Source organism: Octopus bimaculoides, chromosome 19, assembly GCF_001194135.2.
Source record: "Octopus bimaculoides isolate UCB-OBI-ISO-001 chromosome 19, ASM119413v2, whole genome shotgun sequence".
NCBI lineage: Eukaryota > Metazoa > Mollusca > Cephalopoda > Octopoda > Octopodidae > Octopus > Octopus bimaculoides.
In genome coordinates this window covers 25316647-25340666 of record NC_068999.1, presented here as the reverse complement: position 1 = coordinate 25340666, position 24020 = coordinate 25316647, and the positions used below count along the sequence as shown (strand labels likewise).

Sequence of the window (24020 nt, the reverse complement as noted above, 5' to 3'; positions counted from 1 at the left end):
TGTTAGCTTCCATGCCGAGCCGGGCTCTTGACGACAGACGTTCGTCGCTGGCTGAATTCTCTTGTCTATTATTAATCGTGGTGAAAATGAAACACCTAACAGAATCGAAGAGAGAGAGAGAGATGTGCCGCGGTGGTTTGGATTGGTGTACATAGGAAGTCGTGTTGACTATGGTTGGAGATGCTGGTGGCGAAGACGAATGCTTGGTAGTAGTCGTAGAATCGTGTTGGTCATGGCGATGATGATGCTGGTTAGTAGTCGTAGACTCGTGTTGCTCATGGCGAAGCTGTTGATGTTGTCGCTGGAATTGCTGCTGCTGCTGTCGTGTGGTACACGGAACAGTCTCTAAGAGAAACTGAACCGAGACAAATTTGCTGGGTATGATTTGGTCTATTTGTAGCAAATTATCGGCTCCCGAAGGTTTCAGAAAAATACTATATCACGTGACCTTATTAGGGGCCGTGATTGGTCAGTTTGCGTTCTGGCGGGAAAGGTTCGAAGAATTTGCCGCTTCAAATAATAATCAGTCACGTGATGCCAGGCAAATGTGTTTTCTACTACGGCCGATCTTGAATACATTTATAACGGCAAGAGAACATGGCTTCTTTGTGTATAATGGCGATCGAGGTGTTAGTTTCACTACATGTTCATGCCATCTATGGACATATAATTCGGCTCAAGGAGCTTGTCATGCTTTTATGGTAATAAAATTCGGTTGTTATTCTAAACTGGGGATCTGAGCAAAGTGGTTTAAATCTAGGCAGAGAGCTACTACAAGCAATCAAATCTCCCTCATGTAAAAACCGTACCTCCGTAAAATGCGAACACATTGAAAAATGTGGCCATAGGTCAAGATAAAGACACGACAGTCGCGGTTGGAGTGCTATTTATTATACATTTTCTCAATCAGTGCTGATTTGGGCTTAACGATGCAATCTCATGTCAGAGAAGAATTACATCTAGTATCTCTGTCCTTTCTAACCAATGAGAATTTCCTGCTAAATCATTATATGCATAGCATGGCTGAATGGCTTAGAAGTTCACTTTGCAATCATAGGTTTCAGGTTCGATCTCACTGCTTGACATCTTGATCAAGTGTCTTTGATTCAAACCTTTGAATGAAATTAAGCTGACGGAAACTATACGGGAACCTGTCAAATGCATTATATTTGTAATTCAAAAGCGCAGTCTTATCACAATGAACCACGCTGATCTTATTTGAGAACTAAAATTTAGGATGTGTTTGTGGAAAACTCAACCAGTTACACTAATTAAATGAACAGGCATTTCAGGTGGTTCAGTTGGAATATTCATTGGCGAAACGAAAGGAAATCTATTTCCTAAATTTCTTTTTTGCTCTTGTTTCTCTGTCACCAAATAAATTTTGCTTCTAAGTAGCTTTCAAAGCACAATGCCAGATACAAACTCTAAAACCTAACAAACATCAACACTGAAACTTAGCCTTGTTCCTTAACTTATTTAACGAAGGCACAGATTATATAGTTAACTTTATCTGGTCAAAAATTAAGGTTCGTTTTGAACTGCTGCACTTCATGTTGATTAAATTGCTACGAAGCCTGAAAATGAGCAAGGTCTCACAATCTTATTGTATTATATGACATCACTATAGATTGCCTAACAAGTAACTTCAGTCCTTGTCACCTCGGCCACTGAAAAGATAGGCCTATCACTCCAAGCTTCTATAACCCTTGTTATTTCTACAATTACTCAACTAACAGTTAAGGTCGGCATCTCCTCGTTTCATCACTAGACAGAGTGGAAGTTTGAATGTAAGGCCATAATAAGATGTTAGTGACATGATATAAAGGTTGAATTTTCAAACGGTTCACTCTAGTGACATCCATCGGCAACTGTCTATAGAAGGCTAATTGACAAGTGTAATGCGTATCTGGTTAGATAGTTCTCGAATCATTTGTAAAAATTACATGGAATTAGATGCTTCAGCAGTAGTTTTTTACTCGTTACATGCAAAAGATATAAGTAACGTCGATGCAGCAAAATATTTGCGTATGGAAAATCTATTAAGGTGAAAGTCTATTGTCTAGTATGATGTATCGTGTGATTATAGTAAATAAAGATGATGATATTAGAATTGATTAATCTTTCTTGTTCTTTTTCTTGTCCCTCATCATAACGACAAAAATTAGAACTACTACTACTCTCACGCACACACACACACACACACACACACACACACACAAAGCGTAATTTTTCACATCAACTTTAGTTGTTTTGTTTATCTTAAAATTCCTGCATAGTGTTTGTTTAACATAATTATAAATAAGTTGTGGAGTTATTTGAGATACAGAATAGGGACTATTGCCCTCCTTTCAGAATGTAAGAGATTGTAAACCCAAATTCACTGGTGAGCTGAGTTTATGATCAGTTTTCAGTTTCCGGTTGAAGCTGTTAGTTTAATTTAACTTGTTGATGTTCTCGAGAAAACCATGAATGTCACACAAACGCGCTCTCTCTCTTCTCTCTCTCATGCATCCAAGCAATTGTATCCATCGACCATATGTATTCAAAATATCAGTGTGATTGTAATACGAGACACAGCAATATTTTGATGCATTTCAATATCAGATGAAACAGTATGATATATGCTTAGCCAGAAAACTGCGAATATTTATATAAAATTTATTCATAAAATATGGGAAAATTATTTCCTGCCTTGCACGCATAAAAAAATGTACTGGAAAGGTATACACACGTGGTAGAATAACCAAGCCTTCGACCTATATACCTGTTCCCAAGGCCTGCATTCAATGGTTTATACACACATGGCTTTGAACAATATAACATTGAATTACAACAGTTGTTACAGTGCCAGACAGCTTTTCCCTGTTTATTGTGTAGTACATTCCCCTACTTTACTGCTAACAATTAGCTGTAATGAAAGTGGTTGTTTCTGGTGTTTATAAACCCCTATGAACCAGGGTCAAGTTCTACTTACAGGAACTAGCTCCTTATCTACTGTTTTAATGTCTTAAACAAAGGACGTCACTTTCTCCTTTTTTTTTTTTTGCTTACTTTAATCATTATGTTTATATGTTTTTCCTTCTTTCTCTCTCATCCACTTATCTCTTTGTCTTGATATTCTATCCATCTCTCATCCATTTAATCGTACTGCACTCGTACATCTACGCCTCCTGTTTTTCTTTTCGGCATTCTTCCTTTTTATGGTCTTCTTTTTAATTTCCTTTTCTCTTTCCTCCCCCTCATTCCTTTCCTCCCCCTCATTCCTTTCCTCCCCCCTCTCTCTCTCCTTCTTGGTCCAAATATAATCTTGGTGGCTCGATTCAAGTTGCGCTGAATCGACTAATAATTGAGAAGTTCCTTGACACTTATAATTCTAATCAAATTGAGAGTGGTTTAAATTTCATTACAAAGGATGATCGTAAAGTGAACTTGTGTGGACTTTCTGTTATAGGAATCATGTTTAACTATTTCCAGTAGCCTTACCACGATTATAACAAGTCTAACAGAAGTGTTCAATTTGAACTAAGGAATTAGAGCGGGAAAAAAATAACCAGATTGTAATCACCAGCTTAGTAATCGGAAAGATATACTCCTGTTTGGAAATAGGGAAGGATTTAACTCGAGCTTCTTAAGCGTATTTCTCTTGTTTAAATTAGCTATGCAAACAGTTTCTACCTGAGAAAGTAATTCATTATAAGATTTCTTTTCATTGGAAAGAAGGTAAAATTTCTCGAAGTAGGGGGCATCGTTAATTTAATCAACACAAATGTATTTATTACGGCTTATTTTATCAATCTCAGAAAGGTAGGATAAGGTTAAATACTGTATTGTTTTTAATCTAGAACTCTGGCATTTTTACCAACTGGCCAGCTTTTCATTTTCTGTTATTGAAAAGTAAGATAAATAAATAAATAAGCATTACATCAACACTTACGAATATCTCATTATGAGATTCACATAACGAATCTTAACAGTAAAATGTACTCTATAAACTTGTTTGGAAATGAATCAAGATATTGTTTATATATAACAGCGCATAGATAATTTATGTAAGTGACCTTAGCAATTACCTTCAGATAAGAAAAAATGCTCTTGCAGTAGATGCTATCACTGAATTACACAGCAACGCGGAATAATTCTGATTCAGCAACAAATGTGAATAATGGTTTCTCATTTCTGGTTTATTCTATTCTGTTCTCCTATCAAAACCTTAATCTCGGCACCGACAATCATACTGATGGAATATTTGTGCTATCGCTTGTTCTGCTAAAAGCAGAGCCAAATTTCCCCCAGATTACATCATCTCATCTGCCTGAAACGAATACATTAAATAATGTAGTCTGGAGTGCTCTGTTCAAATAAAAAAGTCGGGTGGTTAGCTGAAATAGCTTTGATCATAGATCTGATCGATCAGAGCCGACTTAGAGTGATCCAAGAATAACCATAAATACCTCCGCCGTATTACCTGCTTTCTATTCCAATGAAGATCTCTATTAGATGTATGAGAGAGCAACGGAAGAAATTCGAATTCATGACGTTTCTGACAAATTTCAAACATTTGATCTATTTATTCACTCATTGTAACTCCTCGTTTTATAAATGACGAGCAAGTAATTAGAATGACGGAGGAATATGAAAATGATTGACTGTACTTTTATTTCTTTCATCTCTCCTACTAGCAGAAATCAACTCAAAATTGAATATATCTTTCATATTACAATACAAGTGCCATTAGTGTCATTTAAAAACATGTGTACTTTGAAAAAATTCCACTCCAGTTCAACAATAGCCAAATTCATGACCATACGATTCGTTAGTATGCAACACTGTTTTCGTATTTCTTCTCATGGAACAAGGCTGCAAAAAAAGTTTTCATAACTTTTTATATTGAAGTTTGTAACATATATACCCCTCACCCACCCCCCAATTTTAAAAAATTATATATGAATTCGAGCGTGATCGTTGCCAGTGCCGCTGGGCTGGCTCCTGTACAGGTGGCACGTAAAAACGCCATTTGATCGTGGCCGTTGCCTGTACCGCCTGATTGGCCCTCGTGCCGGTGGCACGTAAAAGCACCCACTACACTCTCGCAGTCGTTGGCGTTATGAAGGGCATCCATCTGTAGAAACTCTGCCAGATTAGATTGGAGCCTGGTGTAGCCATCTGGTTCACCAGTCCTCAGACAAATCGTCCAACCCATGCCAGCATGGAAAGCGGACGTTAAACGACGAGGATGATGATGATGAATGATTTCTATAATCAAATTTCACGGTTGTCTCCCCTGCCTTCCTTGACAAGAATTGAATATCTGATTCTTTCTACTAGATGTGGGAATAATTTTAAATTAAAATTTTATTAAGTATGTTAATGCTAACCTTAATTTTTTGAAAGTTCAGTTTCATTTAGTGACTCTGTCATAATGCATAACTTTCTTTTAATGCATAACGTTTTTAAAAGGTTGGGGGATGAAATGGGGTGGGGGGGATCTCTAATGTCATAAAATGTCATATACACAGCTCATGTTTTCCTTGTAAGTTGTCATAGGTCTGATGAAAAAATATCATGACTGGTGGTATAAAAAGAAAACTACAACATATATCGATTCAACATTTAATTTCATTTGAAGCAGTCCCCTTCCGAAGTTACACACTCTATTCAGCATTGTTTCCACTGACAGAAGCATTCCTGGAACTCCATTTTTTTAGGATAGGAAGCAGTTGCCTTGTCGCATCCTCTTGAATTTCCTCAGCATGTTGAAATCTTGTTCTTTTCAAGCTGGCTTTTACTTTTGCCTTGGTTTCAGGGTCATAGCCATAGGCCCATGATTCATCAGCTGTCCTGACTGTTCTCAAAAAGTTTTCATCTCCCTTGACACAATCAAGAAGATCTTCCATGGTTGACGCCCAATTTTCTCTTTGAGATGACCACACTCTACACGCTTTACTTACAAGTACTGCTATAAATAACAGAAGTCAGTAAGAATGTTATAACTTGGTTATACAACTGAGTTCAAAGTCAATCTGTGTCTAATGGCTTCACTCTTTGTACTTTAACTCTGTTACCATAACAACAGTCCTGACACTTTTTAATCAGACCTCATACATGACATGCTAAATTTTTCAAAATCAGTAGTTGCATAAAATGTATGATATGATGTAATACATGCTACCATGGTTAAGTTGACTTGTCAGTTGTTGGCAATGAGAAATTAATTTAGTTGACCAAAAGAATAAGTACAAGGCTTTAAAACAAAAAACGGTTGATTTGTTTAACTAAAATCTTAAAGGGTGGTGCCCCAGCATGGTCACAATCCAGAGTAAAAGGAAGAAAAGATAAAAAAGAAAAGGTGTTAAGCAATGACCTCTTGATATTTCTCTAATGTTTCTAATAATTATGGTATTTGATAGAGGCACAAACAAGGCCAGTTATTTTAAGGGGATGGGGAGAGGCAATTTCATCGATCCAGTACTTGACTGTTACTTTATCTTACCATCCCTGGAACGATGAAAAGCAAAGTTGACTTCAGCAGAATTTTGAACTTAGAGTACCAGAACAAGTGCTAAATGGCAATTTTTTTCCTGATGCTCTAACGATTCAGCCACTTTGCTGCCTTAATTCCTTTTATAATGGATGTAAATACAATGTGTGTGTGTGTATGTGTGTGTGTATGTTTGTATGTATGTGTGTGCTTGTACATGCACATCACACCAACCAACTCTTAGTCCTCCGTTCGTACATTCCTTACCTCATTCTCAAAATTGTCCTTTCATTTTGATCATCCCATCTACTTCCTGTCTTAATCATTCTTTTGTCAAGACAACCTTGTTTGAACCTTTTATCACAAAGTTTACTGAATCACTTGATTTTGCCTAATTTTCAAATGTTGAAGTACAGTAATCACTCGCCATACCATGATTCACATATCGTGCCATCAGTACATCACAGATGTAAATTTACCTCATGGCCTCCTCAGTATATTGCAGGTTTCTGCGGCCAATAGGTATTTATATTTTTTTAGATTTTAATTCTTTCTGTGATAAAATAAGCATTTTCATGCCTTAAAATTAATAAATAAAAAGTACAGTACTGCACTGTATAACACATTAACTAAAATATATTAAAAGAAAATACATAGTGTACCGTAGATGAGTAAAAAAAAAATAGTACATACTCTATGGTAAATGAAACTTGGGAGGCAAGTGTGTGGTGTTGTTTTGCATTTATAATGAAATAAATATAAACAAATTATAAAATTTTTTAAAAATATACAATACAATACCGTTTCTACTTCGTGGATTTTCACCTATCATGGGAGGTTTGGGAACGTAACACTCATGATAGTTGAGGGATTACTGTACTGATTTTTGTCTCATACTTCCACCATAAAATGAAGAACATGCAAGAATCAAAATGGTATTTCTATCTCTCATAGTAACTTTGTACAACCATTATTATACATTTCCTGGGTTTAGATAGAACAATCTATAATTCTATCTTAAAGCATCTATAGATGAAGAACAACTTGATCATTGTAACAAATAGCATAGCTCACAAATTTAGACTGACTCAGTATCTTTTAAGACTTTGTCTCAGACACAAGTTGTCACCAGTTAGCACAAACACCATTCTCTGGATGGTTGCCCGGAGGCTGGTATTTCTTTCTATCTACTCTAATTAAGGCACTTATTAATTTTAATGCTTTTAACAAAAATTCCTGTAATAACCAGATGAGATTTGGGTGGCAATATTCACCTCTTGAAACAAATACTAGCCAGTTCTGTTGTTAACTTGCAATGAGGGAGGTTAGGACTTGTAGCCTCAAATCAACCTACTTAGAAGATTTTTATCAGTTTTTGTGTAGGTGTGAGAACGAAGAGTTTCAACAGCTTCATCTTCCAGATTTTCTGTTAGTCACTAAGTCAGCTTGCCACATATGGAAATTAGACACTAATGCATTCTTTGACATATGAGAGTCTGTTTTAATGGTCTTGTTTACAAGAAGGAACAACAGCTCGCATTTCGCCCAGACATCACTCTAAGCAAACTGTGTTCATATAAAAATATAAGCAATCCCTATTCATTGTGTATCGAAGACTTATTATAAAGATGCTGCTTTCTTGAACGACTATTCTACCAACTAAGTTATGTTATCATTTCCTTGTAAAAATTATTTAACTTTTAGACTATCAATAAATGATCTAATTTACACAAATTTTATATTGCTGCGATATATATTAACAGTTGTTTGTTTGGCAATAATTCCTGTTTGATGATAATTCATGCTTGTTAAAATTGCATTTTATAATAGAGAAAAAAGTTTATATAGTCATTAAGAAATATAGTATATTAGTGACATACTATTTCTAGGAATATATAATTTATTATTTAGCTTCAGATCAATATTATGAAGATCTTTAGTTCTTCATAGTAAAGTTGACATTAGTGGGCATACTTTAGTTTATTTTAGCCGTCATGACCAAGATGGGAGCACGATGCCTATAAATGCTCTTGCAGTGACCACCTTGATCTTTTTTCAGACAATATATATATATATATATATATATATATATATGTATAAGACTACATAATTTGTTAAGACTGAGTGATTCAAAAGAAATTTGGTTGCTCCTTGTAGCATACAGGCCATTGCTAAGAACCTTTCTCATTGAATTGAGCTAAAGAAAAAAATATATATATTCATAGACACAGTGAATAGAAAATTAATATTAGCAAGGTTTGTGTCATTCCAAAGGATGAAAGCAAAATAAATAGGTATTTTATTGAAATAGGGAGTGATTGTAGTTGTTTAGTTCTTTAAAAAGTTCACTGACAGTCAAATCTATGATTCTTCACAACTCACAACAACCACTTTTACAATATGAGACAAGCCTTCAATGGCTGTGCTTCCCAATCTGAAATGCTGGCACCAATCTTAGCTTTGTATACTTCCCAAATAATCATCCTCATAGGCCTCTTGCAATGTCATCTCTCAATTTGAAACAGAATTCTACACAATGCTGACCACCCAAATCAATTATTGTTCAATATGCAATAAATCACCACATAATGAGGCATGTATTCACTCTGTCACGTATAGCTTGATGACGAATGAATGTGATGTGATGTAATTATTATTAGACTGTAGAACAAGGCTGCCTACATATAGCTCTGGAGTTTCAACCATGCTGCACTGGCTGGCTGGTGCATTGATTTTAAAGTTCAGTTCTTTTTGGTCAAATCCTGTATGTATGTGTGTTTGTATGAAGATGTCTTTGTGTGTGTGTGTGTGTGTATATGTATTTGTGTGTGTGTTTGCATGTATGTTTCTTTGTGTGTGTGTTTATTAATATGTATCTGTGTGTGTATGTGTTTCTTTGTGTGTATGCATGCATACATGTACATATCTATGTATGCATATATACATATATGCATGTGTGTATGCATGTATGTATGCAAGCATGTATGTATGTATGCATGCATACATGTATGCAGGCATGTATGCATGTATGTATGCTCAACGATGTAGCCTCAGTTGATTAATTATACTGAACTATTTATTCATTGAATCAATGTATAAGTAGCTGAACATCCTTCTTGTGATTTTTAGGCAGAATGACTGAGTGTTAAGGCTGTACATTTGAATTACAGGCATAATCCATCTGATGGGTTTCTAAACACTTTTTGTGCACTTGGTTTCCCTTTTACAATATGGGGTGACTGGAGACAACAGAGAATGACATGTGCAAGATGCCATGCAGTGGGATCAAAACTGAGACCTTGTGGTTGCAAAGTGAACTTTTTTTTCTTATCATTTGGCCATATGGCATTGAATGAGAGTCAGTCAAGTTCTTTTCCACACAGATATAACACCAGCTAACTCTGTTTCACACTACTTTTGAAAATCATGGTATTATGAAACTGGTTAAGTGAAAGTAAATGTAAATATACCTTATTTAAAGGTTCTAAGTACATTTCCAACTCCTTCTCTGGATACATGTATGTGTATTTACATATAGGTATAGTAACATACACATGCACACTTATGCACACACACACACACACACACACACACATTAACAGATAATTTAAACCAAACAATTTCAAAAGTGTTCCTCTGATTGCTAATGAGGGCTCCATTGTAAATTTCCCCCCTTTTTATACTGGGGTACATCTGTTACACTTGATACTTGAAATTTTCAGTAATGCTATCCTAATACTTGACCCAAGTTGAAGTGGATTAGATGGTTCAAAGCATTTTAGTGATGAGGCAAAAAGAACCCAAAATCCCTTGGCTCTTTGAAATAGAAAACCTTTTGACCATCTTGTAACCCACTGGGCATCACTATCCAGAAATCTAAGTTTGAAATATATATTTATAAGTGATGCAAAATTCTCTGTTGACTATCCAAGGATCTTGAAATGAATTTGAACCTCATACTTTATAGAAAAGTCATACAAAGATATGTTCATGTTGACTGACATGTACAATATACCATCTTCCATTATCAAAGCATTGTCAAAATGTATGTTAGGTTAGCCTTCAATAGTAGAAGCACTTTGGTCTTTTGTCTCCTTTGCTTTTTGTTCTACTTATGATATGGTGGGATGTTTTTGCAATGGATTTATACTAGTACTGTTTGAAAGAGGCTGTAGATTTTGTGCCAGTTGGACTTAGTGTTTGCAGTGAAGTATATCTGTAGGCTATATTTCGAGTGGACAGCAACTTGTTGAATGTTTGGCTGTCTTCATTGATGAGAAAAACAAAGAAGTACAAGAAAGTATCATTTCTGTTGATACATTGCTTCCATTCTCTAGTGCTTTTCTCTAAGAGGAATAGCCATGTTCACTTGTTTGGGTTTCTTCAGCATTGTATATTTAGAAGTTCTATAAAATTAAACTGTGATTGATTTCAGGATTTGTTTTAATAACTATGTTTATACTCACATCATCTGATAGAATTTTTCTGAACAAATATTTTTTATCAGAATAAATGTATTTATTTCCTTTAACGTTCTTTAAACTTCTGAGCAATGCTAGGTACTTAAGCTAGTATATGATAAAACTAGCTGTCAGTAAGCAGTGCTTTGACAAAACTACATCCACTATATTTCATAACAGAACAGAAAATGAGTTTTCCATTATGAAATGTCATTATATTATCGAGAGAGCCAAATATCTATAATGAATTCACCATCTGTTGTGTGTATGTGTGTGTGTGTGAGCACATGCAGCATTCTCTTAGTACACCCAGAATATATACCCCAACAATACTGATATTCAAAGATGGTGGCAGAAGTCAACAGTGGCAGTCACAAATCTATTAAGACAATGGGTATAACAACAGTTGGGTATAACGACAGTTGGGTATAACAACAGATGGGTATGACAATAGAGAGGCATAACATTAGAGGGGTATAACAATGGAAGGGCACAACAATAAATGAATTATTTATTGTTCAATGTGATTAGCAAGTAAAATCATTAACACTCAAGAAAAGCAGTGTTGTCATAAAATATATTTGAAATATTGCATCAGGAGAGTAATTTAAGTGTTGCTAAAACAAGAAAGTGGGTTGCTATGCAATTTATACATGACTGCTCATATCTAAGTAGCAGCTTTGATAGATTTTACTAGGGATATTTTTAAGAATTTAGTTGTCATTATATTTAGAACCAAATTATTACATTTACTAAGTATTTCTTGGTTCTTTAAGCAGTTTTATGGTAGCATGTTAAAAATTATCAGCTTCTTTTCTGCGCACATTCTTTCCTGACAACCTCTACCTGCTGCCAATTGAAAGCTCTATGTGGAGCTTTCAATTGGCAGCAAGTGGTTTATAAGTTTCTCATAGAAAAAGAAATCAATAGATTTTTCTGTATTAATAAAGTCATTTGTTAAACCTGATAGTTTTGAATAAACATTTGGTCTAATTAATATCCCTTTTAAAAAATTCTTTTAGGGTCATGATGGAAAACCTGGAAGGCCTGGAATTGCTGGTAGCCCTGGAGAGGTTGGTTTACCTGGCTTAAATGGTATTAAGGTAGGTTTATTTTAAAACAATATTAGTTATTTCTATCGTGATATATTTAATTATGATACTTTGAATATTGTAATATGATTATATCCAATGAGAAGTATGTTTTTTATGATCGTTCTATGTCAAAATAGTTATCATGAATTCATTAGATTATATATTATTCTAGGTTTTCTTTTTATAGTTACAAATAGTTAAATATCTGATTAATAATCTACATTTCACTTGTAGTTATTGAAAATATAAGATTTCCATAAAAATGTAATGAATACAAGTATTTAATGATATTCTGAAATAATTAAATAATTATCCATATTTCAAATTGAATCTCTTTTGCAAACACTAAGCATACTAGTTCTATTCACACCAACACAAATAATGCTGTATAGAAATTTACATGATATTAACAAATTAATCAGAAATAGTGCTTTTGATATGAAATATTATTCTGTATTCATGAAAATTAGGGCCAGCCTGGTGAACTGTTATTTATTGGCAGAATGAAAGGTGACAGAGGTGAAGATGGAAAACAAGGATTTCCAGTATGTATTATTCTTTCGAGCGAATTTCTTTTTATTTTCAATATTCTTTATGAAATACATTCAATTCAGTTTGTTTTTTTTGTCAACGTCAATAAATACTAAAAGAAAAGTAATTTTGTTGAGTATTCTACCAGTTTTTAAGTTGGTTTAAAGAATATTTTCATTATCATTGTTAAAAGATCTTGATCAGCCATATCTAAGCCTCTTATAAAATGTCAGTCATATGATATTTCAATGTTCATAAGCCAAGCCATCAAAATAAGAAAATGCTGTTGTCATGAAATCAGAGAAAGATTCTAGATGAACTTTTCTCAATTGACTGAATGATGATGATGAGGATGATGATAATAATAATAATAATAATAATAATAATAATAATAATAATAATAATAATCCTTTCTACAATAGGTACAAGGCCTGAAATTTGTGAGGAGGGGACTAGTTGATTACATTGACCCTATTGTTTCACTCGTACTTAATTTATTGACCCTGAAAAGATGAAAGGAAAAGTTGACCTCGGTAGAATTTGAACTCAGAACATAAAGATGGACAAAATGTCACTAAGCATTTTGCTTGGTGCACTAACAATTCTGCTAGCTTGCTGCCTTAATAATAATAATCCTTTCTCCTATAGGCACAAGGGCTGAAATTTGTGGGGAGTGTGTAAATCGATCACATTGACCCCCAGTATTTCACAGGCACTTAATTTATCAACCCCGAAAAGATGAAAGGCAAAGTCGACCCTTGCAGAATATGAACTCAGAATGTAAAGATGGATGAAATGCTGCTAAGCATTTTGCCCGGCATGCTAACCATTCTGCTAGCTTTCCTTTTTAATAATAATAATAATAATAATAATTATAATAATAACAACAATAATCCTTTCTACTATAGGCACAAGGCCTGAAATTTTTGGTTGTTGGGGCTAGTTGATTATGTTAAGCCCAAGTGTGCAACTGGTACTTATTTCCTTGACCCCAAAGGATGAAAGGCAAAGTTGGCCTCGGTGGAAAATAATAATTATAATAGTAGTAATAAAAAGAACATACTATATGATTTTTTAATGAAATTAAATCATTATGAGACTGTTAATCTACAAATCAGGGTGTATTATTATGAAATAAAGTTTATTTAAAGGCCTTTATAATTTGATTAAAATTATTAAAATTATCCTGTAAAGGATTTTTTCATTGTGACTATCATAATAAATAATGACAAAAATGTCTGCTCCTAATAATACATTGTTATACTAATAAAATTATTTATCAATGTGATAATAGTTTAAATATAGAAAAGGAAAATACAAAAAGCTTAATATGTATATTAAATATGCACATCTTTGCGAGTGGGGAGCAAAAGTTCAGTCAGCTTTCCTCCCCAAAGCCCTACACTCTTGTGCTTACACTACATGGGAGTGCTGAAAAGTTCTTGATTTACGGGTATTGCAAAAGGCCTGGTTGGTGGCCAAATCTTCCAAGTTCTTTTATAGGGTTTAGAAAAAACTGAAGGTCCACTGCAATAAGTCTGTGAATCTGAGAGGGGAATATGTTGAATAAAGTCATAATTAACTGATCCGCCTGTATTTTCTTTTCCCCAAAGCCAGGAACTTTTCAGCACCCACCTCATACTCACACTCTGGCAGCTTTTATGCATCAGTTATAATAGTCACTACCGTTTTTCTTCATCTTCCACTATAACCTACAATGCATTCTTTTAGAATATTACTTTACTCACTGTCATGGTTGTGTATTTAAGAAATTCCCTTTGCATTCTCATATTTCAGTGTTCAATCTCACAACATAAACCATTGGGGATATGTAATTGAATACACTGAAACTGCACAGATACTTATCAGATGGATTATATCTGTTCTTGGTGGTAGATTTAAATTAGTCCACTTTAACACCGTCACCCAGTCCTTGCATGCCTTTAGCATAGTTTACCCTATTGCAAGCAAGCAATAAGACTAAGTCTCTAGTCTGAAGATAACTTGAAATGATATTGAACTGCTTCCTATTGCAGGAATCCAAGAATCATGGTTTTTATTAGCTTTTGCCACTTAGTTTTGGAAGCTATGGATTATGCCCTGGGTACTGCCCATCCTTGTATAACTATGGTATAAAGAAAATTTCATTAAAACACCCTCTAAGAAAGAGAAAAACAACTGAATCTGTTGCTTTTGCATTATCAAAGTTTATATTTTATTTTGAGAACTTGTACTCTGGAAAGCAGTCATGACTGAAGGTGGCAAAGATGTGCTGGTGATTGTTGTCAGTCTAAATATATTGAACAACTGTTAAGCAAGTTTTGTAATTAAACATTTTCTTTTACTTATTGTATCCATTTTCATATTATGATGTTTATGATATTATGATATTATGAATTTCAACAACTACTCTTTTATATGTATTGATGTTTTCTATTTCAATTTACAATAAAATATTAAGAATTTTGTAACTAACACTCTGTAATTCTTATAAAATTGGTATTTTACATTGTTTGTAGGGTGTTCCTGGTTTTGGTGGTTTTGCTGGAGCCAGAGGTCCACCAGGTATAATTGGTCCTTTGGTAGGTAACTTTTAAGCACAATAATATGTAGCTTTCCCCTGCAATGAATGAATAGGGATTAAGTGTACATGAAATGAGAAACATTTGACATTTGCAGCAAAAGAGCATAACTCTGAAGAATAATTTTTCATTACATTTGCATTTTTGGTATGACTTTAGTCAGTATTCAGTTGTGGAGCTTTAGTTTAAGAGTTCCAGTGTTTTGAATAGTGAAGAACAACGTCTCAGTTACTAGTGTTCTCACGTCTACTGTGACTTGGTGTGATAGCACTTGCCACAGGATTAAATATCATATTTGATGATGTTCCATCTGAACATAGGGATGCAGAAATACTTAGTCAGTAAAAGTACTTGAAGTGAGGAACTCCTAGCTGTTGTCACAGTATCCATGTTTCTTTATGGTGACTACTGTTTGTCATTCTATTTACTGAATGTCCTATGACAATAAACTTAACCAGTTGGAAGTGCAAAGTAAGTTACAACTTTTGTCTGTCATCTATGCTTCAAACCATGCAGATCTGCAATGGGACTGAATAGTCATCTGAGATGTCATGGATGGAAAGTCAGAAATGTCACTGATAACAATGAAGCACGAGGGGACAGCGATCATCTGTGAAGATGAAGCAATCACCATATGAATATATGTATGTGTGTGTGTGTGTGTGTTACTACTTGATAACCAGTGTTGATTTGTTTACAGATCACCATTTTGTAGTTCAGCAAGAAGAGCCTGATAGAATAAATACTGAGTTGACTTCATTGACCTTGATGGGTTTAGTCAACCAAATACATAAAGGGGTTGGGTACAATAATGGTAACATCTTGTTAAATGGAAGTCTTATTATTCAATACAAAGTTGGTCCATCTTTGGCATCAACCACAGTTGAAGAATTGATTCATGCAAGTTCTAAAGGATTGTTAAAAGGAATTTTGAACCATTGTTCAAGTAAAATGTGCTTTAGTTCTTTCAGTAGTGAAGGTTCAGAGAAGTGGTACTTTGGGTCTTGTGCCAATATGCATTATAAATGTTTGATTATATCAAAATCTGGTGACTGTGGGGACCAAACCAAGTTGTCTACTTCATGTTTGTGCCCTTTGTATGAATTTAGGATAATACTAGCCATGTAAATCAACACATTTCATCCTTGAAAGTTGTGCTACCATCAGGGAACAATGTTTATAGAATGGATATGAACAGCCAAAATACTCAGATAAATCTTAGCATTACCTCTGCCATGTAGCACAACTAAAGAGAATTCCATGATATAATTGTCCAAATCATCATAAGACACCCTCTGTCTTGCATGGTAGGGGCCAAGCAGCCAGGGTTGAAGGCTTCTTTGGGTTGTTTCCAGACATAAACTTATCCCAAATTAGGAGAAAGAGTGAATGATGACCACTTTTGATAGTCTAGACACCATTTTTTCCACTTATCGATGTTGATAGAGGACAGGAGCACAATATCCAGCTTTATGGGGTTCATGACAAGTGGTTTTGGTTGATACAAGGTTGGCAACGGAGTGGCTTAGCTCTGTTTTTACTTTTGCATTTATAGTTCAATCATTTTTAAATGCAGTATGTTCCACTATTCTGTGATTCCTTGTTTGTGAGCTTTGCTTCTCTATCCACCAAGAATTATGTATACCAGAGCTGGTTTGAGTTTGGTTTTAAAACGTCAACATGATTTTAGAGACTGTACCTCTCAAAATATTAAACAATTCTCAGTTTTAGTGACTGAGCTCCAACAATTTATCCTCTTTGAAAATCAGATAGGTCATGCATTTTAACTTATTTAAATATAAACTAGATGAATATCCTGTCATTGCTGGATAATTTTCACAATAGAATACCTTGGCAGACTTTCAGAATAGCACACCCATGTAAGGGGGATTTTCTCCATGTTGATAGGGATTTTTAAATTTGTTTTTCACCACTCCTTTAACTGCTGGGGAGAAACTTTTTAATGATAAAAAATTTTGCAAACTTATGAATTGTCCCTTCTCTGCCTTCCAGACTGATTTTGTCCACTTTTCTTTTCTTTTCTTTTTTTTTTTTGCACTATGCACTTAAAAACAAAGGAGATGCCTTTCGGTGAAAAAATAAAAAAATTCTAATTTATGAATTTTTCCCAGCTTCCCCCTTCCCCATTCAGTACCGATCTTGGCCAATGTTTTTGTTTTATTTTTGCACTATGCACTTAAAATGATGGGAGAAGCCTTAAAGTTTACAAAAAACAAGAAAGACTGTGTGTATATGTCACAAATAGTGTATGTGTGTTTGTGTTGATTCACACACCATGGCATTCATTATCTGTTTGTGTATTCTGTATGTGTGTTGACACCATGGAAACCATGTTTCTTTTTGTCAAGAAATAACAAACAAAATTGTGTTTAATCGTTTTCATTAATAAATAGAGGTACAAATATCACAAAACCTCATACTGTACTGCTTAAAGTAAGTATGAAAATATATATGTAAAAAGATTAAGATATAATATGCTATTTCTGAAATATTTCAAGAACAAACAAACATCTTCTAGAGTTTTAGTATTAGTAAGATAGCTAAAAGCAGAAAAAGAAAGGAAAAGAAAAACTGAGGGCTTTATCATGAAATACAAGTCATACACAATACATATGAAGATATATATACAGACTGGAACAATTATGAATCTGTCATACTTCTAATAGTAGAATATAGTTAAATAAAAAGTGGTATTTCCATTATTTGTTGTACCATGTATATGTGTGTGCGTGTGTGTGTGTGTGCATGTGTGCGTGTGTGTACACACACTTAGAAAAGGATACAGAAATAAATATATATTGCCATATACAGACTCACATACAAAAGCAGGTACTTTTATATGCATTTACAAACAGATTCCTTTACATTTCTGCAAAATTGATATATGATCAAACTGAAATTATGATTTTTTGTTTTCTATTGAAATCTTACCTGAAATCCCATCTTTATTAACAGGGTGTGAAAGGTAGAAAAGGTGTAATGGGTAGTATTGGACCCAGAGGTGAAGATGGTAAAGCAGTAACAGGCGACCCTGGTGAACCGGTAAATATCTTGAAATTAATACACTAATAATACATTGGTACAAATGCTTAGAATTTCTTTTAAAATTTCATTTTATTCCTATTTCTAAAAATTAAGAGATCAATATGTCATTATAGCTTTGAGGTGACTACATTATTTATATAGCTTTGTTTTTAAATGAAGATGAAATTTACAAAAGAATGATTAGAATTATTCACTGAGGAGGTCAAGGTGACGTAGAAAATTAAGGAAAAAATCAATTATTTTTTGTGTGGTAACAATTTTCATTCTGTTTTGAGGATCTGAAATCCTAATTGGAGAGATCAAAAATGGAATCATGCATTGAGTACTAATAGCCAGAGTACAAAAGATGAATTGCTGATTGTTGCTTCCTTATTATGTATCTGAATTTAGTGCCTCTAAAGAAGTAAGTTTAAAATAATGTAGATGGAGCTCAACAGTTACTGGTTTAAAGTGAAGATAAAATATAAAATATTTTTTATTTATAATAGGAAAATTTGTTTGGCTGTAAAGAAAATTCTTGATGGAATTAAGAAGTAACTTATTGTTATAAAATATTATGCAAAATATGATTTAACTACATTTATGTATTTGTTTTGCAAGACTCCTGATGAGAAATCATGTGTTGAAACAGATATTGTTATATTTCAGGATGGTCATTCTTCCTTTTTTTTCTTGCTAAATAGACACACGCACTATATATTCTTTCCTCACTTCAGACCTATTTTATTATTGTTTTTATTTTATGTCATTTGTCTGGAAATCTTTCATCATTGTGTGTGTGTGTGTGTGTGTGTGTGTGTGTGTAGCATGTCTGTGTGTTGTGTATGCATTTTGTATGTATATGGGTTCGCTTACTGTTCGTATCTGTGCCCTTTATTTAGTTTATTTTGTTTTTCTATCTCACTATTTTTCTTTCCATTTCGATTTAGGTATGTATGTCTTTTGTGTGTATATAGGTTTATGTATTATATTGTTTGTATCTGTGTCTTTTTTCCCATTCTCTCTTTAGTCATAGTGTTGCGTAGTGTAGTAGTGGTGGTGGGGTGTTATTGGTCCATTTGTGTTTCTGTTCAGACTCAGTTTGTCCATTACTATGTGTGTGGCCTCTGTAATCTGTCTAAGTGTTGTGTTTGTTGTATGTGTTGATAATACCTTAACATTTATGTTATTAACCAAGCCTCTATGTTCTAACTAAACATGCTGGTAGAGCACTGACAATCTTTTCTCCTCTTTGAGCTCCTGCCAGTGTTTACCTACCTGTACCCCCAATATATGTTGTCTTGTTTCTGCACTGTCCCTCAGTACATCGTATGCTATAGACTATATTCCTAAATTCTCAGTTAACCTGTGGGTTCATCTCATGTTCAGTAATTTGTCTTTAAGATGAGGAATTATACTTTGTCATGGCTGTTAAATGTACTTGGTAACTACTTTTATTTTTACTATTCTTTTTTAAAGGGCCCAGATGGAGAGCCTGGCCAGAATTTGGGTCAAGTAATAAAACCAAGTGAATACACTGGCCTTCAGGGAGAGAAAGGACCACGTGGATATGCCGGCGACCCTGGTATAAAAGGACCACGTGGACTAAAGGTTAAAAACAAAATAATTATATATTTTATTACATAAAACTTGTTTTTGTTTAGGTTATAAACAACACTTTACTGAAGAATCAAGCCACAAATTTTTAGGTCAAAACAAAGAAATTTGTTACCAATGAAAACTCGGTCTGAAGTTACTAATGTTGAATTATTGGTAGTATCAACAGCAGCTAAAATAGGTAAGGAGGAACCTTTTGTTGGGATTTGGAGAAGTCAAAATTAAATGATGACTGACAGCAAGAAGCTGACTGAGTATGAAGAGGATAGATATCTCACATGACAAGTGATCTGAGATTTTAATAGTAACCATGAGATGGTTTTTTTCAAGGCAATGGGCATTAAAAAAAATCCATTACATTGAACACTTTTGTGGAAGACTTTCCTTGATGTAAATAAAAAGTTCAAACTGAAACTCAAAAGCAAGGAGTTGACTGGAATGGTTGAGAGTTGACTACCACTTTATAAATGCATCTTGGGACTGCTTATTTTGGATTTATTAAATGAGGGATTTATTAACTGAAGGAGCAAAATTCACCAATTGATTAAACGTGTATATTTATTAAACTATAGACATATGCAAATACACAAATAAAACATTATAAATAATGTCATTGCATGAAAAATTTGTTGAGTGTTGTTTGCTTTGCTGGACACTTCGTTTGCAACTCTGCATTAACTTTTTTCCTTAAGAATTCTAAAAAGATTCATGTTACAGAAATCAAAACTTTCAAGGCCACTTTCTAAGCAAGTGAGATAGTGCCTTATTTCAGCCATTGTTGGAGGCTCTGGAACTCTTTCATCAACATCAATGTCGGAATTGCCATCTTCATCTCCTTAGGTTTCCTTCTCAGATTGCCGAATGTCATGAATGATCTCATCTAGTTTTTTTTCTTCAGTGATCTCTGAGCAATAACAGCACCATTGTCTACAGACAACCAGTTCTTGAATTGCTTTTTGGTAAATCCAGTTGGCGGTGAAGGCAGGATCAAATCTTCATTGACATCTATAGCTTCATTTGATCCTTCAACTGAAACAAAACCAGCTTTGGTCCAACAACTTTTGAATGTCTGGCTAGAGATCTTCTTCCAAGCTACGCTTAACATGTACATGTCATCTTAAATGGTGACCCACTTTGCAACATCTTGGGCAAACATCTCATGTACAGTGTCTTCCATAACATCAATGATCTTCTTGTGCATTTTATGTCTGAAGTAGGCTTTCAAAGTCTTGATTATCCTCATGTCACAGGACTGCAGCACTGATGTTGTGTTGGGAGGAAAAAATTTTAAAGTGATATTCTTGAGATCATCGATGACAACATGAGAAGAGCAATTGTCAAGGAGGACCACCACTTGTCTTCCAGATTCCTGCAAATGACGATCCCAAGAGTCAACTTCCATAGATTTTCCTGTCATCCGAGCATTGGTTGAAAAGTCGTACTGAATTGGAAGTGTTTTGACATTTTTGAAGCATCTTGGCAAACCAGCCTTTCCTATTAAGAGCAAGTTTTCTTTGTCTCCATCCATGTTGCAGGCTACCATTAAGGTCACATGGTCCTTTGCTGTCTTAAAGCCCCTCACAGTTTTCTTGCAACTCTCATTGACATATGTATTCCCTGATAATGGAAAAATGTAGATCCCAGTTTCATTTGCATTTGTAGATGTCCTGAGGCCGATATGATTTCAACAGAAGCTGCATGGTTGTCTCATGAAGTTGATGGGCTCCATCAACGTCAGCTTCAGCTGCATCACCTGCAAAGTATGAAATGTTTAGTTTGTGTTCTCTAAAGAGAAAAATGTGAACTAGTGAACTACAAAGCTAACCTTGAACTGTAAAAGATTTTCAATGTCTTTTTTTGCCAATGGTAAAACAAACCTTTATATGCCTTAAAATCCTGTCCAGTAGCTTGAACAATGGTGTTGGCCTTTGTGCATTAAGATCAGGCCATTGACGGGAATATTTCTTGAGTGAATAAATTGAAACCAATCATAGAGAGCATGGTCTATCTGTTGGTCCTTTCCTTCTCATTGGCACTTTCTCTTTGATGAACAGCCATTATGTTTTTTGGTATGAAGGTCATCCTCATTTCTTAGCAAATTCTGGAGCAGACCTCTTCAAATTCCCAAACTCTGTGCTACTTCCTGCTGAGTTGTTTTCCCAAGAGCTTTGTAACATTCTAAGAATTGAATCTTTTCTGCCATGGATTTGTCCTGCCTCTCTCTTTTTATTTTGAGCATTTTGAACAACTTGTGTGTGTCTGCCTCTCTGCATGAATGATGAATGACACATTTTTATACCCTTAAATACTGACAGGTAGGCTCCAGCAGCCACAACCAGTCAGCTGTTATGCGGTACTGAAACCAATGAGATGGCTCATAATCTTGATAAGAGATGTCCTGGAGCCTACTTTTTTGCATGAATGACAGGGTTGCGTGGTAGTCTCCAGCAGCCACCACCAGCTACTACATATTTATTGATCTACTTTTGAATGATGGAGTGTACCACGTGACAGCTGGCTGGCTGTGGCTGCTGGAGCTTACCTGTCAGTATTTAAGAGAGAAAAACAAAACATTTTATTCATTCACTAACACTTGTTGACACTGTAGGAAGAAACAACGACAATCGGATTTATAAGCGATGGTCTGGATTTATTAAATGAAAGATTTAATGTGTAAAAGTTCTGTCCCAACCCATTTTGGATACATTAAGCAGGTGAATTTATTATCAGTGGATTATAAAGCAGGATCTATTGCATTAATAATAATGATCTCTGTTAATGAAATACTGAGTTAATTTAGTATATAAAGCAACATAGTCAATTGAATTGTCTCCATTGTTTTACTGGTATTTATTTTATTGACTATGAAGATTTGGAGACTTGAAAACCAAATTCAGTCCAAACAGAATTTGAATTCTGCACTGTGACACACTGAACTTTGAATAAATTATGGAATACATTAGTTTACAAAATGTATGTCCACCTAATATTATTAATAGCAACAACAATATTTATGTGATTTTAAAAAGATGCTGCTTATACCAGTGAACACTTTTCAACAACCTTACATAAAACCATTGATAAAATTAACTGTTTATATTTGTGATATTCTAAAGTAATTTTCTAGTTATTTTGCATGATAAAGGTTAAACTTGCTAAATTTAGTTGTTAAAATTTCTTAACTAGCTGTATTAAAAAAGATGTCCAACTGTTAAAAAAAATTACATCAAATATATTTTCAAAATTATATTTTGTCAGCTTACTGATTAAACAATTACAGAATCAACGTTTAATTTCTTTCTCTCAATTTGACTGGCTTTGAATTTTGTAGAAGAAAAAAATTGTTACATTTTGATTTATATAATCTTTATTAGTAATTGATTTTATTCATCAAAAATCCATTCTTTTCTTAATTGTCTTATGTTCTTACTTTTGGCAGGGTCTGGATAATTTTCCTGGTCCCAAAGGTTTCCCAGGTGGTCAAGGCCCACCAGGAAGAAGGGTAAGCAAATTAATTTGATTTCTTTAATATTAGACGCAGGAGTAGCTATGTGGTAGGTAGCTTGCTTACCAACCACATGGTTCCAGGTCCAGTCTCACTGCGTGGCATCTTCGGCAAGTGTCTTCTACTATAGCCTCGGGCCGACCAAAGCCTTTTGAGTGGATTTTGAATGTATGTGTATTTGTTTTTGTGTCTGTGTTTGTCTCTCACCACAGCTTGAAACTAGTGTTGGGATGTTTATATCCCCATAACATAGCGGTTCGGCAAAAGCGACAGACAAAATAAGTACCAGGCTTAAAAATAAGTTCGACTAAAATTCTTCGAGTCAGTGCCCCAGCATGGTCGCAGTCTAATGACTCATCTACCTACCTATCAGTCTATCTATCTATCTATCTATCTATCTATCTATCTATCTATCTATCTATCTATCTATCTATCTCTATCTATCTATCTATCTATCTATCTATCTATCTATCTATCTATCAATCTATCTACCTACCTACCTATCTATCTATCTATCTACCTATCTATCTATCAATCTATCTATCTATCTATCTAGCTATCTATCTATCTATCTATCTATCTATCTATCTATCTATCCATCTCTCGATTTCTCTATCTATTTATCTATGCATAAAGCACATATCCACACATACACAAACACACACACACATACACACACACACATACACACACACACACATACAC

At 34.4% G+C, this 24020-nt stretch overlaps 1 protein-coding gene across 1 annotated transcript in view; it reads left to right on the top strand.

The window, feature by feature from the left end:
* The window catches only part of LOC106883718 (collagen alpha-5(IV) chain), a 182189-nt gene that overhangs the window by 116400 nt on the left and 41769 nt on the right, over window positions 1–24020 (top strand). The window contains exons 5-10 of the mRNA XM_052974901.1: window positions 11964–12044; window positions 12506–12580; window positions 15086–15148; window positions 18125–18211; window positions 19673–19804; window positions 23250–23312. Of these exons, the coding sequence (XP_052830861.1) occupies window positions 11964–12044; window positions 12506–12580; window positions 15086–15148; window positions 18125–18211; window positions 19673–19804; window positions 23250–23312 (501 nt within the window). The remainder of the gene's footprint in view (window positions 1–11963; window positions 12045–12505; window positions 12581–15085; window positions 15149–18124; window positions 18212–19672; window positions 19805–23249; window positions 23313–24020) is intronic.